Consider the following 17783-nt stretch of genomic DNA (forward strand, 5'->3'; position numbering starts at 1 on the left):
AATAGGTAACTATTTGCTAACAATCTGCTCTAACTATTGAGGAGATAATATGCAAATGCTGTGTTTATGGCTTGCTGCCTCAAAGCAGCAGAACAAGCTAAGCAGACGTATCATGACTCCAGACCAGAGATGTGTAAATGCATTTTCATCATGTGGTGCATGCTCTAGGAAGGAGTAGTCAACCATTTTAGGAAACATGCTTATTTGCTTTCTGGTGGAAAGTTAGCTGGAAAGATTAGCTTAGCATAGCACAAAGAAAAGTAACTGAGCCTGGCCTGGCCATGGCTTTGTTCTGAGCTAAACTAACCGTCTGCTGGCTGCAGCTTCATATGTAAACTCAATATTTAAACTCTTGAATCCGAGAGGCTTACTGTATAAAAACTACACTCATACACATAAGGAGACCTTTCCTGCAGTTCAGCTGTATAATAAATATATTAACCAGCCTGAAGTATTGAAGTATTAACTGGATGCATGATTTCAATATTCTGAAGGTGCTGCCTACAAATCTATTTAAGCTCCTGAAAAGCACAAGTCTGAATATGGATAACTTTCCCTATAAATCTTTTGACCTTTTTAAATTACTCTAAGCCAAATTTGAATATTTCGGGTATGTGCATATGAATGCATGTACATACATTATTTTTCTACCAATAATAAAGTATCTGTTCAAAACCGAGTCTATTAACAAATGTTTGTCATAAGCTTTGTTTGGCAATCTGATTACTTTGTGGCAAATATTAACAAAAATGTTCTGACAGAGTTACAATAAAATGGAAAAACCAATCTGACAGCAGAAACTATATTGTTGTAACACCATCCGACTACATGAGCAATAATTTTACATTAATGTTGGCATTTTGACATGTACTGTATATTGTATATTCTATGTAAATTATATTGGAGCTGCAGGTTAATAAAATGTTTATTCATTCTCATCTGTGTGCATTGGTATTTCTATTTTATTTTTATTTTACTGTAGATGTTTGTAACACAAAAACCAGAGAGGACTACAGACATACAGATCTGATTCACTAAAGGTCGAATATGTGCTCTTATGCTGGCATTCCTGTACTCCGCTGACTATTTATGCCCACGAGAGGAGTGGAAATAGTTTGACTCCTACTGCAAGTCACAGGTCAGACTTTTAATGCATTACTCCAGCGTGTACAACATCCATCTATTGTTTTTTTTCCCCCCATTCCCATACTACCGCTCTCTTTGCGCCGGCCCCTCTCATTTCTCTTCTGAGGAGGCAGTCAGTCAGTTAGTTGTTGGGTCGGACTGAGAGAGCTCTCTCCGGTTTAGAGTAATTGCCAATACTTAGGGCTTTCAGCAAAGATTGAGAGGCGTTGCGGGACTGTGAGTCCACACCTGTATTTCGCGGTTTGAGTTGACAGAGAGCCAGCTCCATAATGAGCGGTGGTGTACACACAGTCGGTCCTGAATCACAGACTGCCAGCTCAGACAAATCTCACCCTAATAGTAACTGAGAATGACTTCCTTCCTCCTGACTGCTCCATGCCAGTCTAACAACAATGCTAGCCCCAACACTAGCATGACATGGTGCCTCAAATGAGCATGAGCTGTTGATGAACAATGACCTAGAAAAAGCTGAACGTCTGACAATGGTGAAAATGTGAGGCAGCCTTGGATACAGGAAACATAAACCACATGATGGGGTAACAAATAAAATCAGCATATTTGAGTTATTTAAATGTATTCATGTTTGCAGTATAAATTACAATTTGCTGTCAAATTCATAAAGAGCTAGAGTCATTGAGCATGCATCTTGAATACCGTTCAATTGATGGGTGTCAAACAGTAAGAGGCACTGGGGCCTCCTTAAGTCCTGCCGACATCACCATGGAATTAAATGTAAGCAGTTATGCTAACTAGGTCATTAATTTGGCTTATTATTGTATTAATTAGCAGACATTGGGGGTTGCATATTAAGATGAACCCTGTATCTTAAAGCTCTGGGTAGTTTCTGTAGTCTCAAGGAACTACTTTTCTTTCTTCATTAATATGCAATGCAGGAGCTACAAAATCTTTCAAGGAGCTAAAAATCTAATCAGATAATCTACTCTGCAGGAGAAACCTGTGGTGGCGAGACAAAGCTTCTTTCAGGTATTGTTAGAGAGTAAGTGAGTTCACAAAATTTGAGTCGTTCAGGCCTCCTATCATTTTCATGTGTATTCCTCAACCAATCTAAAACTACTACAAGTACAGCTACTATATTTCTAGTCTAATCAAAGATTTACCAAAAAGTTCTGGAAACTTTGGCACCCGTGAAAGACCTTAAATAAATACAGATATTAAATATGTTAATGTGACATGTGAAAGATTCAGTACATTAACTAAAACTACTGCAGGACAACAAAAAACAGCTAAAACAATCAAGCTATTTCACACATAGCCAACTGTGTACTACAGTTAATGGTTGATTGTAGTACAACTGAATAAGCTCTCAATCAATTCTAAGTTCCCTGCAGCTGTTATGATATATGTATGTTTACATTTTTTGGAGCTCTAAACAAGCTAACAATTTTCATTTTGTTATGTGTAGACACATAGCTAGAGGTTTAAAACAGCTACCAGCAAACTTTAATTACAAATGTTACCCTCCATCACTGTGATCCATGCTACAACCATTGCAGTGACTGTGAGAAAAAAAAACAACACACACATCCAGATAAGACACAAGGAAAATGTTTGGTGACATGACAAAAAGAAAAGAAAGACAGACAACCTAAATGCACACAGAGATTTAAAACCACAGAGAACAAGCATATGCATAGAAATTATCTTAGAAACAGATAGATAAAAAAAAAAGTGAGTGTCAGGCAATGAGACAGTCCAACAGAAATAATCACGAGGACAGATAAGCAGAATGTTTGAGATAAGGACAAATGCACACGCAGACAAGTGTGAAATCCAGACATTCAGTGAGTGACAGCAAAGGACAACTTGAAAGGCCATGACTAAGCCAATATCCAGGCCTCATCTACATATATTTTATACACCATGGTGCAGAAGACTGCCAGCAGGTGGAGACTTACCTTCCCCGGCGTTGTAGGCCAGAATGGAGCGGGTCCTCATCTGTTTGCCCTCGATGGTTTTACTAGAGCAGGTCTGAGAGCAAGTGGACCAAGGTGTCCAGTCACTGAGCACACAGTCCCTGGAGCAAGGCACCTCACAGGGCACGGGCTCTGGAGCCGCGGAAGACGAGCACAGATTTCTGTCCACCACCTCTCCTGAAGAAACAAGTTACAGAATATAACAGGATCAAACACGGGAGGAAGGAAACCTGGACAGATTGAAGCTGCATTTTAAAAAGGGACGTATCATGCATATTTCCAGGTCTATTTTTTACTGTGAGGCTCTACAGGAATATCTTTGCATGATTTACAGTTCAAAAAACTCCTTATTTATCTTATACTGGCCTTTTATGCAGCCCCTCAGTTCAGCCTCTGTCTGGAACAGGCTGTTTTTGCTCCTGTCTCTTTAAGGCCTCCCTCATGATTAGCACATTCGATTCTAATTGGCTAGTTCCTGGAAGCTGCCCCTCGGCAGACTTCTGCCAGCTCCAGAGGTAGTGGTACTACAGTAGTGGGATTTTGCTTCTTTTTCCTGTTCTTTACTCAAAATATAAACTTCTCAAGTACACCCATACATGTTTGAGCCTGAATCCGATCCAAAATACATGAGTAGACAACGTGAACAACCTTAGCAACAACCTTAGCAACAACCTTAGCATAAAAAGTCTCTGAGCCTTTGTGTTTAGTTCAAAGCAAAAGAGCCAAAAAATGTAAAGTTTCGTGATTAAAGTCAAAACAGGTGTTTTGCAGATGGATTTGTGGTTATTATTTAAAATTACATATGTTTCCAGGTAAACTCTGTTACTCAGAAACTACCATCTGTGTTTCAGGGTAAGAAATGACAGCATGTTTAGAAGAATTTTGATAGTATTACATTAAAACAAAAGAGGGAATATTTGAAACGGTGGGAAGAAAGACATTTCTTTACTTTCTGGCAATTACTGATGCTTGTTTCCCCATGAGTGTTGTGCACCTCTTTATTACCCTGTTGATGTTTCTGCTGCAATGTAAATTCATCATCATTTCAAAGTGAAATGTCATCTTTTTCTGTTGTTATATTGATCTGTTTACCCCAAATGAAATCCATACTGTGTTTGTGAGCGCTGGTGCATCCTCCTTGGGACATTTTTGAAAATATGTAAACAACCAAAGGAAAAAACAAACATAGGAAAGAGGACATACATATATAAATGTGCCAAAGTTTACTTGCCAACTGAAGACGGTCTTGGTGGTAACTTGAGTGATGAGAATAAACTTGAAGTCTTTAAGATTCACTGCAAGAATCCCATTATCGCCCTAACACCACACTTCAGAACAGAGATGTTGGAGCAGCTGAGAAGATGAACAGCTGTGTGTCTTAATTGATGGCGCAATGTCAAGCACACAATCCATCTCAAATTGTGACAACGTGCTTGTTTTCTTAAGATGTCTGTTCTCTGTAAGACAACTCGGGAGGGATATCTTCCAAAACTGGCACAAGTATCATCTTGGCATTCTTTGATCGCCTCATACTGTCTCTGTGGTATAGAAACCAGAAAGAAATCTGCAGACAAGAAGTGAATATTTGAAACATACTATAAGAGCACAATACAAAATGTTTTCTAACCAGCAGCGAGCAAGTAGTCTGCCAAGAAAAAGCTGAAATTTATTGTACCAGTGATTCATCTTTTTCTTTTCTGATTCTGTTCTTTTGATGTTTGGTATGAGGCAATCATAGACCAGGTCGGGTTTGCAAACATGAGGATGTTCTGTGGAGTTTACCAAAATCTCATTTAAACACGCAATATGTAATTTCAGCCTCTAGGGGTCTCTAAATCAAAACAATAACAAAAGACTGAGTTTGATGATGTCGTGAAGTAGCGTGGGATGATGAGAGTTGTTGTCGTCATTGTTAAACAACCAGCTTCTCCTGGTTAGTATTACTACAGTGTTCATTATTTAGGATGTTTTTACTGGGAGCTGAGGTCTCCTCCTCTTCAGAACAAACACACCTGGTGGTTAAAACAGGTAAAAATACTGAATAAAGCAGTTTCACGTTGTTTCTCTGATGCTGTTCGGTGGGCCCAGGATGTCCAGGAGGGGCTGTTAGGTGAGCTGCTGCTAACGTTTGCTCAGCTTGTTTCTCTGATAACTTAAGATCCAGACGTCCGATGACTAAAATCCTTCATCTGGTTAAAAGATACAGTTAAAAACGACCAAGAACTAAAAATCTATCACAAAAATGTGGTTTAAAACTGAAAAAAAGTCAATTTATGACAGATTCTGGCCACAACGCTGACGTATTATCTTGTGCGCGTATACTCTTTGGTAGAGGAGGTATGACCCCATTGACAGGCGACCAAATGAAACAGACCATTGTTGGAAACATTTGGGATAATGTAAGTACACAACTCAACAAAATATATAACATTGGTCTAGTTGTTTTCAGACATTTTAATGCAGAATAGTTACATGTTATAGCTTTAAAGATTTCAGGGTAATAAAAATTTAATTTCACATGAAAAAACTGTGTTTTTTTTATGTCCTTTGGAATCACCAGGCTGTTAAGTTGCTTTGTGCAGCTTTAGGTAATCGAGATTTATTATGGAGAAGAGAAAGAGAGTGATGGTAACTGCTGTACAAGAGGGCAAAACATGATTTGTTTTGTACAAATATTGTTTCATCACAGATGGCATCAATGAATCCGTATGCATCAAAAATCTCTAAACCAAGCACCGCAAATAGCCAACCACACTCTCACCAGCGACATGACTGATATTTCTGGGTTGATCCAATATTCCTGGATTTACCTAAGCTGTGCCTCACCACAGAAATAATTCAAACATTTCACTTGTGTTTCCCATATTGACATGACAGTTGATTATGACCATATTTATGGATTATGTGTGGAATTTTCATATTGATGCACTCTTCACTCACTGGCCCATCTCCATACTTGAGTGGCATCGAACATGGAGGAAGTAAATTCTCGTGGGATTCCCACATTTTTACACTAGCGTACATGTATTATTAATGAGCTCCTAGCATCAGCCATAAGTGGATTATGTTAACCCACATATTCGTCTGTGTTGCTTCATGTGCTGCCATGAACCAAGCTGAGAATATTTTCTTCTGCAAGCGCGGCATACACCCAGAAAAACGTAAGCCTTTCAATGGTTGGTTTTGCAATTTCAAGCAGGGGAGAATCACTTGAGCTTCAAAAGTCAGACCGGGCCTGACTTTGCATTAAGATGTCACTTTGACAGATATGCAGTGAACCAATCATGACTGAACCGAGAAGGCATGAAAATAAGAAGTGACAAGGGACCCCAGCAGTTTTCAGGCTCACACAGAGAAAACATGAATGAATAGCACACCCACTATGAAGGGGGAAAACCTCCAAGCTCAGTGTGCTGAGAAGAAACAGCTCTCTGCCTAAGTGGGCAGGGCAGCCAGCATGGGGAATATCAATAGCCAGTTTCAATAACATTTGTATCGACCTTCGGTTGTTGTCTGGGGCCCGGCTGTGTGGCCTTTTCTTTTATGACTGGGACACACTCGGAGAAAATATACAGCCAGCATTGCAGTGAAAAATCTCTGAGGCGAAAAACGGAGCGAAAATCCAAACAGAACAAATCAATTTTCATCAGATGAGGGGAATGGAGGTGGGGGGAAGGGGGGGGATCAATCAACCGAAGTCAGGGGAGAAAGAAAAGTGCAGAGTTTCTGTTACTCCTGCAGTACAAGGGGAGTATCCACTGGAACTTCACTGAATGTCTGCAGTTGATGCATGAACTGTGATTTGTGGGAGACGTTAGAAGGACAAATCAAGTTCTCTAGCGGGGAATATGTGAACAAAGTCACTGCACCGCATCATAAAATGAAGATTTACTGAGTACATTTGGGACTGAATGAGATTCCCACAGCTGCAGCACATTCTAACTTTACGTACAGAATAAATAAACATGGTTTTTTATCTACACCTTGCGAGTAAAAAAAAAAAACGACTAAATAAAAATCGATGATGTGCTGCAGCTTATATTGCCTAACATTTGTCCACAACCTGACGGCAACAGGATGTCCACAAATCATCTCTGCACCACCGCCCCTTATATTAAAGATTTACAGTAATAAAAAGTAGCAGTAAAAATCAGGAGCGGCAAAGGGCGCGAGATACTTCTAGACCCAGCGCCACGGAGGATTGATTTGATTTAGTGTGAGTAAGGTTTAATTGTGCATGCAGAAGGAAAGACTGTAATGAGAGAGACAGCGTGAGAGAGGCGGCAATGCTGAATCAAGCGAGCGTTAAAGTAGGAGAAGTTTAACAGGATAGAGAGAGTGGAGAGAGAGAGAGAGAGAGGAGTCTAGAGAGGACTCCTCACAAGTCTAGTCATGGAGATCTCCTCACGTACAGAGTTGTGCAGCTCTAGTTGGAGGGTCAGTGGAGAGATCACCTTGAAAATATAGGATTTTTCCACACAAGGTCACAACTACACTTTTTTCATTGTAGAAGGTGGAGGATCGAAAGCACTACATATTTGAAAGGTAGATAGGTAGCAAGTGGGAACCAGATTGATAATGTCAGTCAACAAATACCTACCAGAAACTGTGGGGCATGAAGCTTAATTGACAGCTGCGCAGCTCATCAAACGCGCTCAGTAACATTCTCATCGTCTATTTGATAAATGACATTGAATTCTGCCATCTCACCGTTGCTGTTGATGCACCGGACCTGTGCGAGCTGCGTGCCGGGGCCGCACGTCTTCTCATCATTAGGAACACACTGATCCAGGCTGACCAGTTGCCAGTCGTAACAGCTAGGCTCGTCGCACGGCACCGCCTCCACCAGGTGAGGGCAGTTTCCGGGCCCTCCCGTCGGCTCGTTGGTGATCTGTCGTTTCCTCAGTTTGAAACCTGCAGAAAAAAAAGTCATCACAAGTGACAAACCTTGAGAAAATGAGCTGTTCTACATTTAGAATAACACACCGAATCTATCACTTTCTCTCCTGTGTATGATAGATGTTCATGATTATCTTGGTTTGGCTTGATGGCTGATTTGTTGAGACAGCTCATTAATACTAATGGGAACATGAGAAAACCTTTGCTGATTCCCCCCCCCCCCCCCACTACACACAGAGTTTGCTTTAGTCTGCCAGAAATTACACCCTGCCCCATCTTTTTCTAGTACCGAGTGAGTTCTCACTTCGGTAATGGCACATGTGACCAATCAGCCAAGTCATGCAGAAATCAGCCTTTGACATTATTTATAAGCTTCAGTGAACACAACGTTGATCACTTAAACGCTCCTTCACATACAGTATATCACGTTAGATTTATAAGTGCACATGGCATGAACATTTTACTTTCATTTTGCTTTCCAGACTATAAGTGTACCGGTGATGCAGCTGCTACATACTGATATAATAAAGGCACATGTAGCATACTGTGAGGGTAATAATAGTGTGGCTGCAGTTTCACCTGCAGAGATAGTATGTTTCCTATGTATATTTTAACAACGACCTGCTATGACTAGAGACATTCAATCATGAACTAGTCAGTGTTATATGCTCTGAAGCTATTTTGTAAGGTTATAGCTAGTATAAAAACGATAATAATATTACGTAGTTAAACCGTAATGAAGATTGCAAGTTAATGAATGCTTTCAGACTCAATAATAATGTTTGTAATAATTATATTGTTCTCTTAAAAAAGACAATATAAGAGCTGGCTGGAGTTTAGGCAGCATTTACTACACTGTAAAAACAAAGCACCGAATCTTTTTCAATGATTTATTTTGGGTTGATTCCGGGGAGAGAGCGTCTAGATAAATACTGCATGATAATATATTATTTCCACATTATTTTTTTTTAATACATTGGTATAATTACTGGAAAACACATAAGAACTAGGAACAAGGGAAGATGTCATTGTTTCACAAAGAAAAACTGTCAGAATTTATCTCAGCGCCAGACGGAGGAGGGAATGACAGATGACGGGCAAATTACTTCCAACATGTTAATCATCTTCGGTAGAGCCAAGAAAGAAATTAATGCATATGAGGGGGTAAGAGTGGGTGGGTTTATTTAGAAAAACAAAACTGGCCTGAAATAGTGGCTATTATTGCATTAAACAAATGTTACATAACAACTTTGACATATTAATCATAATAATTTTAAAAAAGTGGCCACACAACACTTTTAAACTTACCTTTCTTTCCAGCCTGGTCGTCACAGTTCTCGAAGGTACACGGCCCCCAGGCCCCCCACGGCGACACCTCGCAGTCAATGGGGCAGGGGATTTGGCACAACTGGGACCTGTTGGGGACGGGACCCTCACACAGCTTGTTTTCCACCGGACGGGAGGCTGAGAGAATGAGCAAAAAAAAAAAAAAGGGAACGCATATTAAGTGGGAGAGAAAGAAATGAACCTGTTTTTCTTTGATCCTATTCTGATTTGTCTTTATGTGCTTGCATATTACAATCAACACCAACAAGGGACATGAAAAATGCTTATTTACTTGTATTCCTGGCATTAGAGTCCCTACAGAGAGCGGATGAGAACCGTAGTGAAAAAAAAAAAAAACATGCCTGTGAAGTAGACACTATTATTCCTTTGTTTTGTTTATCACCTCCCTGTTAGCATGTCAGGTTGATAAATTAGCAATGATTATCTCGTGCTAGCAACATAAAGCATGGTGGAGCCCTGCCCACCGACTCTCAGCGGAGACAGGAGGAAGGATACAACAATACAACACTAAAGGTGTGAGAGAACAGTGACAGTGTCTCGGCTCATGTTTATTCCATGAAGTGTAATTTGGCATCTACATTCCCTAGTTATGCCATGTTGGATTTAGAAAAGCTTTACCATGATGCAATTGGTAAGTGCGCTCCTGTCTGAACTCCCACTGAGGAACTTTGTCGAAATAAAAATGAGAGAGATGCTATCGCCATGCGGGGGCACAGCTCTGTGACAACCGTGCAGAATACATTTCTACATGTCTGCTGAACCGTGCCACGATAAATAAATTTGATATGTGGAGTTTCTGAAGGTGAAGCCTGAGTTTATGCATTTATGCATGCACATGCTGTATGTATGTTGGTGTCGGTGTCATTTCAGCGGTAAGGCTGCCGTATCTTCCCGGAGCTGTTCATGCGAGAATTTTGTTTCTCGCCCTTTTTGAGTCTTTATTTGATACTGAAAGGTGAAGATTGACAGGAAATAAGGGGACAGAGAAGGAGACTTTTGACTTTTTTTGACTTTTGACAGGAGCCTCCGGTCAGACTAAACCCCAGAGAGTGGCATTTACAGCACACAGTATGAGTGTTAAATTATTCGGCCTTTTGGGGAAATACGCTAATTTGCTTTCTTGCTGAGGCTTAGATGACAAGATTGATATCACTCTCATACTTGTACAATAAATATGAAGCACCTGCAGCCGGTTAGCTTAGCTTAGCATAAAGACTAGAAACAGGGGGAAGCACCTAGTCTGTCACTGTCCAAAGATAATAACAAAATCTGTCTACCAACACCTGTAAAGCTCCCTGATTGACATGTTATATCTTGTTTGTTTCAGATTTTTTTTACTGGACAGAGACAAACTAGCTGTTTCTCCCTGTTTCTCACATTTGCTCTTCTCCTCTAACTCTGGCAGGAGATTAATATTTAGTGACCAGATAGGAGAGTGTTATCGATCTCCTCATCTAACTCTCATCAAGAAGGCGAATAAGCGTATTTCCTAAAATGCTGAACTATTCCTTTAAACCACCAGCCCTACAGGACACTGATAAAGGTCAGTCCTGCTCACTCAGGCCGAACCCTCCTGCCTGGAGCTCCACACTCTGACTGACACTTCTGAGCCTCTTTTCCTTTATGGCTACACACATACAAAGCACATATGTAAAGCTGTGCAGTGCATATACATCAGATTTCACAACTGTTCCTCACATATTTTTCAATGAATAACTGGTATAAAACAGTATAAAAACATACAGATATAGAAAAAGTTTATTTTTAGTAAGACAGACTTAAGAGAAGCTGTTACCCTAAAGATTAATTAAAACTACAGTTTCTATAGTTCAATATTTAAATCAACTGTTGGTTCAAGAGTTGCATTTTAAAAGGGGATATCACTGGAAAATGTATGCAATGCATTAAAGGTTTAAACTCTACAGTGAACATCAAAGATAAAGCCGATATTTAGAGTCCTATTTTACAAAATATTGCAAAAGATGATATAATATTAGGCTCATTTTTTTCTCAAATCAATATATTTTTTGATATTTGTTATCTAATGTTGTTTTCATCTTCTGTAATCAACTCATGACACTGCAGTGCTCAATCAGCACCTGTTACTGCAAGTAGACTTGGTTTGATTTGATTGGTTGGTTTGATGCTACTGAAGACTTGTGAAAGACTGAACTGGAACCATCTGTTATGGTGTCTGTCTGGGATATTACAACGTTGTTTTTTTCCCCCAAAAGGAAATCCACTTTTTGTGAAACCGATGATCAGTAAAAAAAAAAAAAAAAAAAAAACATATCCTGAGATTTTTCTCTGCAAAGTATGAGGATGCATTGAGCTCCATCTTTCAAGTATTGAATGATATGTTTCTAATACGTTTAGTATATTTAATGATTCACAGAAACAAAATCTCTTCACATGTTCGACCTGAGGCACTTAATTTCCTATATTCCGACTGTTCCGACAAAACATCTGAGAGCTTAAAGTCTCACATAGTCAGGAGAGCTGAATCATAATTCCCTCAGAAATGTACAGGGGAAAGGCAAGTGGTGCTTTTGAAATGCAAAATGCCTAATTCCTCTTACAAATACACTGAAAGTCAAATACCGAGTTTGCTGAGCCACCGTTAATCCACGTCTTATTGGGGAAATACACTGACTTCAATCTTTAAACATCAATCCATTTGTGAATACAAAATTGAGGACCAAGAGAGTATTGGTCTCTGTGTGATGAAGTGAGGAAAAAAAAAAACAACTTTCTCTATATTCTGCTTCTTTATGAGTCCATTTTATAGCGTGTTTCTCCAGTGAGTTCATTTCCTATTGTACTAAACTGACAATGGTAAAAAAAAAAAAAAAAAAAAAAAATCCCTCATGTGAGTGTGCCTTACTGCAGCGGAAACCGTCTCATGTCTAACTATCCGTATTCTGTTTGCCGGGGAAACAAAGTTTTTCTTTCAGTCCCTTCAAAGCTTCGACTCCTCTGCCCGGCTTTTTATGTAAGAATGCAGAACTTTGTTGTAATTCTACTTGTCCCTTTGTTGGGTTTGGCAACAACGCTGAACTCTCTGAATAAAGAGTAGTAATTTGAGGTTTTGTTGAGGACACACGTTCGTATGTTGTGAACCCTTAACGTGATCATAAATCTAAAGCATCAAAGTGTAGCGAAGATCCTTTGATTTGTTGTTAAAATCAAATTGAATTCCTTCTTTCAGACTGATTCTTATTTTCTTTGTGATCCGTTGTGGAGTTCAAAGGAAGAAAGAGGACTGAAAACAAGGATAAATTAGTTTAGAGGAAATGAAACAAGAGAGGAAAGGAGAGAACAGAGAAGAGGTGAGGAATCAAGGACGGAGGAGAAGAGACGAGGATTTAAGGGAAGGAGAGTTGAGGCGAGACAAGGAGAGGAGCGAAAAATGACAGGAGAGGAAATGAAAGGAAATGAGGGAAGAGAAATAAAGAGTAAAAAAGTAGAGGACAGAGAAGAGGAGAGGAGAGGTGAAGAGACAAGGGTAGAGAGGGGGAGATGAGAGGAGAGGAGAACTGAAAATACATGACATGAGAGGAAACAAGAGAGGAGGAGGAATGGGTAAAAAAGGTGAGGACAGAGAAAAAGAGAGGTGAAGAAACAAGGATAGAGGAGAGAACCTGGCAGGAGAGGAGAGGAGAAGGAAAGGAAATGAGAGAGGACGAGGAAAGAGCAAAAAAGGAGAGAAGAGGTTAAGAAACAAGGATGGAGGAGACATGATGAGGAAAGAGTAGATGAGATGGCAGGAAACAAGGAGGGAGGGAGGAGAGGAGAGGATAGCCGAGAGGTAAGAAGAGGAGAGGAGTGGGGGGGGGGGGGGGGGGGGGGGGGGAGGAGAGGAGAGGAGGGGAGAGGAGAGGATAGACGAGAGGAAAGAAGAGGAGGGGAGAGGAGAGGATAGACGAGAGGAAAGAAGAGGAGGGGAGAGGAGGGTAGAGGAGAGGAGAGGAGAGGAGGAGAGAGGATAGACGAGAGGAAAGAAGAGGAGGAGAGAGGAGGGGAGTGGGGGGGGAAGAGAGGAGAGGAGAGGAAGGGAGAGGAGAGGATAGACGAGAGGAAAGAAGAGGAGGGGAGAGGAGGGGAGAGGAGAGGAGAGGAAAGAAGAGGAGGGGAGAGGAGAGGAGAGGAGAGGATAGACGAGAGGAAAGAAGAGGAGGGGAGAGGAGAGGAGAGGAGGAGAGAGGAAAGAAGAGGAGGGGAGAGGAGGGGAGAGGAGAGGAGAGGAAAGAAGAGGAGGGGAGAGGAGAGGAGAGGAGAGGATAGACGAGAGGAAAGAAGAGGAGGGGAGAGGAGAGGAGAGGAGGAGAGAGGAGAGGAGAGGAGAGGAGAGGATAGACGAGAGGAAAGAAGAGGAGGGGAGAGGAGAGGAGAGGAGGAGAGAGGAAAGAAGAGGAGGGGAGAGGAGGGGAGAGGAGAGGAGAGGAAAGAAGAGGAGGGGAGAGGAGAGGAGAGGAGAGGATAGACGAGAGGAAAGAAGAGGAGGGGAGAGGAGAGGAGAGGAGGAGAGAGGAGAGGAGAGGAGAGGAGAGGAGGGAAGAGGAGAGGAGAGGAGAGGAGAGGAGAGGAGGAGAGAGGATAGACGAGAGGAAAGAAGAGGAGGAGAGAGGAGGGGAGTGGGGGGGGAAGAGAGGAGAGGAGAGGAAGGGAGAGGAGAGGATAGACGAGAGGAAAGAAGAGGAGGGGAGAGGAGGGGAGAGGAGAGGAGAGGAAAGAAGAGGAGGGGAGAGGAGAGGAGAGGATAGACGAGAGGAAAGAAGAGGAGGGGAGAGGAGGGGAGAGGAGAGGATAGACGAGAGGAAAGAAGAGGAGGGGAGAGGAGGGTAGAGGAGAGAAGAGGAGAGGAGGAGAGAGGAGAGGAGAGGAGAGGAAAGAAGAGGAGAGGAGAGATAAGGGGACAGAGAAGCGGAGAGGTGAAGAAACAAGGATAAAGGAGATGAGATGAGGATAGAGGAGAGGAGATGTGGATAGAGAGGAGGAGAGGAGAGATAAGATGACATAAGAGAAAAGGAAAGAAGATACAATGAGAAAAAAGGAGGAGAGGAGTCAAAAGGGATTGAGGAGGAGGAAGAGATTGGAGATTGACAATGACAGAGGCAGAGGAGAGAAAGCGTAAAAGGAAAAAAACAAGAGACCTGGGAGGCGGAAAAAAAACGGTGGGAGAGGCTGGAGCTTCGTTATCAGCGTGACTAAAAACACCTACCTGTAATCTGGAAGGTGATGGAGAGGAGAGGGGGGACACTAGGCTTCTGCTGTCTTTGGGTCTGACCCGCTGCAATTACAGGGGGGAGATAGCGCTATTAGCTACGCACACACCGGGGAGACACAGGCACTATCAAACGGAAAAAAAAAAAAAAAAAAGCAGAGAGTGGGGAAACAGCAAACCAGAGACAGACAGAGACTAATGCAAAAGCAACAGCAGGAGGGGCCACAGAGAGCTGGGCCTCAAAACACAGGCTTGTTTACAATTAAATGCTTTAAGATTGTGATTAAATCTGTTTCTCTGTCTTTTATTATCTTAAGTCTGACTGACAGTGGAAGATAATTTTTGTTTGTGGTTCATTTTTTTTTTGTTTTTTTTTGACACGAACGAATCAGACCCATGGTTTATGAATAAAAGCCACAGTGACTTTTGGTGCTCATGTCATCCCACCAGGTCGGAAACTTTGGTGTTGAGGGATGAAAAGAAATCTGATTCCAGTGTTTTCAACTTCAGAGTGACAGATTTATCTACAGTAAGTTTTTTTTTTTTTTTTTGCCGTAATTTAATCTTCTGTTCATCGTAGCTGGAACTCATGAAGAAAGAGCTGACAATTAACGTCAGCTCAGACTGCGCCTTGCCCTTTTTAGGCTTTTGAAGCACGTAAAAGAAAAGCTTTAGGAAACGTTCTTATTTGCTGTCTTTTCAAGAATGAGATGAGAAGATTGATACCGCTCTTATATTTGTGAGAGTGATGAGTTTAACCTTGCTTAGCATAAAAACTGGAGGCAGGAGAAACAGTTCGCCTAGCTCTTTCCAAAGTACACCTACTGACACATCTATGGCTGACAAATTAAACGGTCTCCTGTAATGTCCTCTTGTACAAAAAAAGTGCAAATTAAAAATGATAATAGGTGGTTTTATGAGCTGGAACACAGCTTACTGTAGCATCCCAAAGTCTCCAGTGAGGTTTCCTGGTTTGACCTGACGAAGATCCGACTTGAGTCTAAACGCTGTCCCTTTGAATTAAAATAAAGATTTTGGCTTTGGGGCAAGTGTGCACTCCTTTCCTACATCAACTACTCTGCCTCTATGCCTGGTTTGGTACCAGCGTGCCTGCATACACTAGAGACCAAAACCAAAATCTCTCTATGCTCACTGACCATATCTGGCAAGCTGGAGATTGTGCACAGAAGTATTGGGCAGATAAATAAACCTTTGCTGGTCGAGAAATGGCTCCAACACATAAACTGACACTTTCACATTACTGTTCAGGTGAACATTTAACGAGATATATATTGTAAATAAGAGAGCTTCCGAGGTGTTAGGCTGTCCTGACTCCAGCTCTGTACTTAAAGTGGTATCAATCCTGTCATCTCACTTTGAAATAAAGCACAAAAGGTTGAGCTATTTCTTTCAAAATTTTCACATTTTTAGGTGTCAATGTGCCACCGGAGTTCAAAAGACGTTATTCTAATCAGTCCAAATTAACTTGAGAATGAATAAATCTCTCCTTTATACACTCTGTGTTAACGCAGCTTTAAAGGACTTTAAACTTTATCTTTTCGACGAAAATTGGGAAAACGTGACCAAGAAGTCAACTCAACGAGTGCTTTGGGGTTCTATATTCTCCAGCGGCAGACCCAAACCCAAAGTCATTCAGCCTTAGCTGAGGAAGTGCCAGATGACATTACTTAGGCTATGATACTGATCTTGGGTCAGATTGGAGCTACTCCCCCATAAAGATTAAGGTTAAGATTTAGAAGGTGGTAAGCTGATTCCAGATCTTGGCCTGAGGGTATCTTCCGCCCCTTTGGATGGTGATATTTATGCATGAGACAGGGGGAGAAAGAGAGCACCGGTTGCAGCAAACTTCACTGAGCCACTGTCTGACTCTCTGTCTCAGTGGTATGCTGGGAGATTACCCCCCAATGGAGGGAAAAGAAATCCTGTGCCAAGAAGATAAGAACTTTGCACATGTGTGTGTGTGTGTCTGTGCAAACACTCAAACACACAAGTCACGCACATTTCTGCACAGCCAGCCTTGGCAACATCGCTCTCAACAAGTATATCTGAATCTTTAAATTGTATGTTAACAGAGGTTATAGGAGCTTCGACATGTATGATCGCTCCGGTTTCCGTCGCATGTTTGCTCCCGCTCGCCCCGCAATTCTCTTCAGCTGGAGGGAAGGAAGAAAGAGTGAGACAGAGGAAGGACATAAAATCTCATTAGATATACATTATTTCTTATATTATTCAATATGCTTTGTCTGAACAGCGTCTTCTGATGGATTTAATCTGGTAGAACCAAAAGACCGCCGATCAATTCAAACTCTGAGAAACAGTACCGTAGCGTAGCAAATATACTGCCAGCTTTTCCCCTTCAAGTCATCTATCTTAAATGTATTCAACATCACACAAGATAGTTTCAGATTAATATTACAACCCTTCAAGATATATTAAAAAGAATAAAATGGAATAATCTGCAGGATATGAATGTAAATAAATGTCCATTTTGCTGCCGTCCATCATTGACTGACATAAAAGTCGACTAAAACTTTGCAGATGCAGGTCTAAATACCTATCTAGTGAGCAGGTAAAAGTGTTTTACAGTTTTTACAGACATGCACACACACAACAAGGTCTTGTGTGTGTGCATGTCTGTCCTTGTGTGCAATGACAACAGACCAGGGACATACTCATAAACACATTGCTTCATACTGTAGCGCTACTAGCGGTCAAATCTCCACAGGGTGCCTTTAACTGCCCCTAACGAACGCTACCACAGCTTCTGTGTCAACTGAAAATGATGTCAACAGGACAGATACCTCAGTCACTAATGATCAAATAGAAAACTAACATGACTGCATAATGAAGTGAAAATGATTCTGATTATCAGGGTATCAGCTACAAAAACACCCACAAATTACAGTGCAATTAACACTACCAGAATACACTTGGAAAAAATACAAGTCGTTATATTTTTAGGCGAAACCCTACAAAAATGTTGTGTATAACTTCCTGGTTGCGTGAGAGGAACATCTCTTCACATTTGGCACAAGTGGCCAACCGGGCATCTCACCTCTTCTTAGACTTTGTCACTCTCTCTCACGCGATCAGCACGGTTGGTCTCCATAAGCTTAGTCTCAACTAATGTTTTTAACACCCTCTTTAAGAGGGCAGCTTTGACTCTAAGCTGGCTTGACAAGTGTCAGAAATGGAAGCCTTCGTACTTGTGA

At 41.3% G+C, this 17783-nt stretch overlaps 1 protein-coding gene across 5 annotated transcripts in view; it reads right to left on the reverse strand.

Annotated features, from left to right (window-relative positions):
• The window catches only part of LOC122987859 (thrombospondin type-1 domain-containing protein 7A), a 182641-nt gene that overhangs the window by 66610 nt on the left and 98248 nt on the right, over positions 1 to 17783 (reverse strand). For 4 of the 5 annotated variants that reach the window (XM_044359899.1, XM_044359896.1, XM_044359897.1 and 1 more), the window contains exons 5-8: positions 14548 to 14616; positions 9288 to 9443; positions 7791 to 7994; positions 3063 to 3257 (exon numbers count right to left, since the gene is read on the reverse strand). In XM_044359899.1, coding sequence (XP_044215834.1) covers positions 3063 to 3257; positions 7791 to 7994; positions 9288 to 9443; positions 14548 to 14616 — 624 coding nt within the window. The remainder of the gene's footprint in view (positions 1 to 3062; positions 3258 to 7790; positions 7995 to 9287; positions 9444 to 14547; positions 14617 to 17783) is intronic. The other variant, XM_044359898.1, reaches the window with a different exon arrangement.

Source organism: Thunnus albacares, chromosome 8 (assembly GCF_914725855.1).
Source record: "Thunnus albacares chromosome 8, fThuAlb1.1, whole genome shotgun sequence".
NCBI classification, from domain to species: domain Eukaryota; kingdom Metazoa; phylum Chordata; class Actinopteri; order Scombriformes; family Scombridae; genus Thunnus; species Thunnus albacares.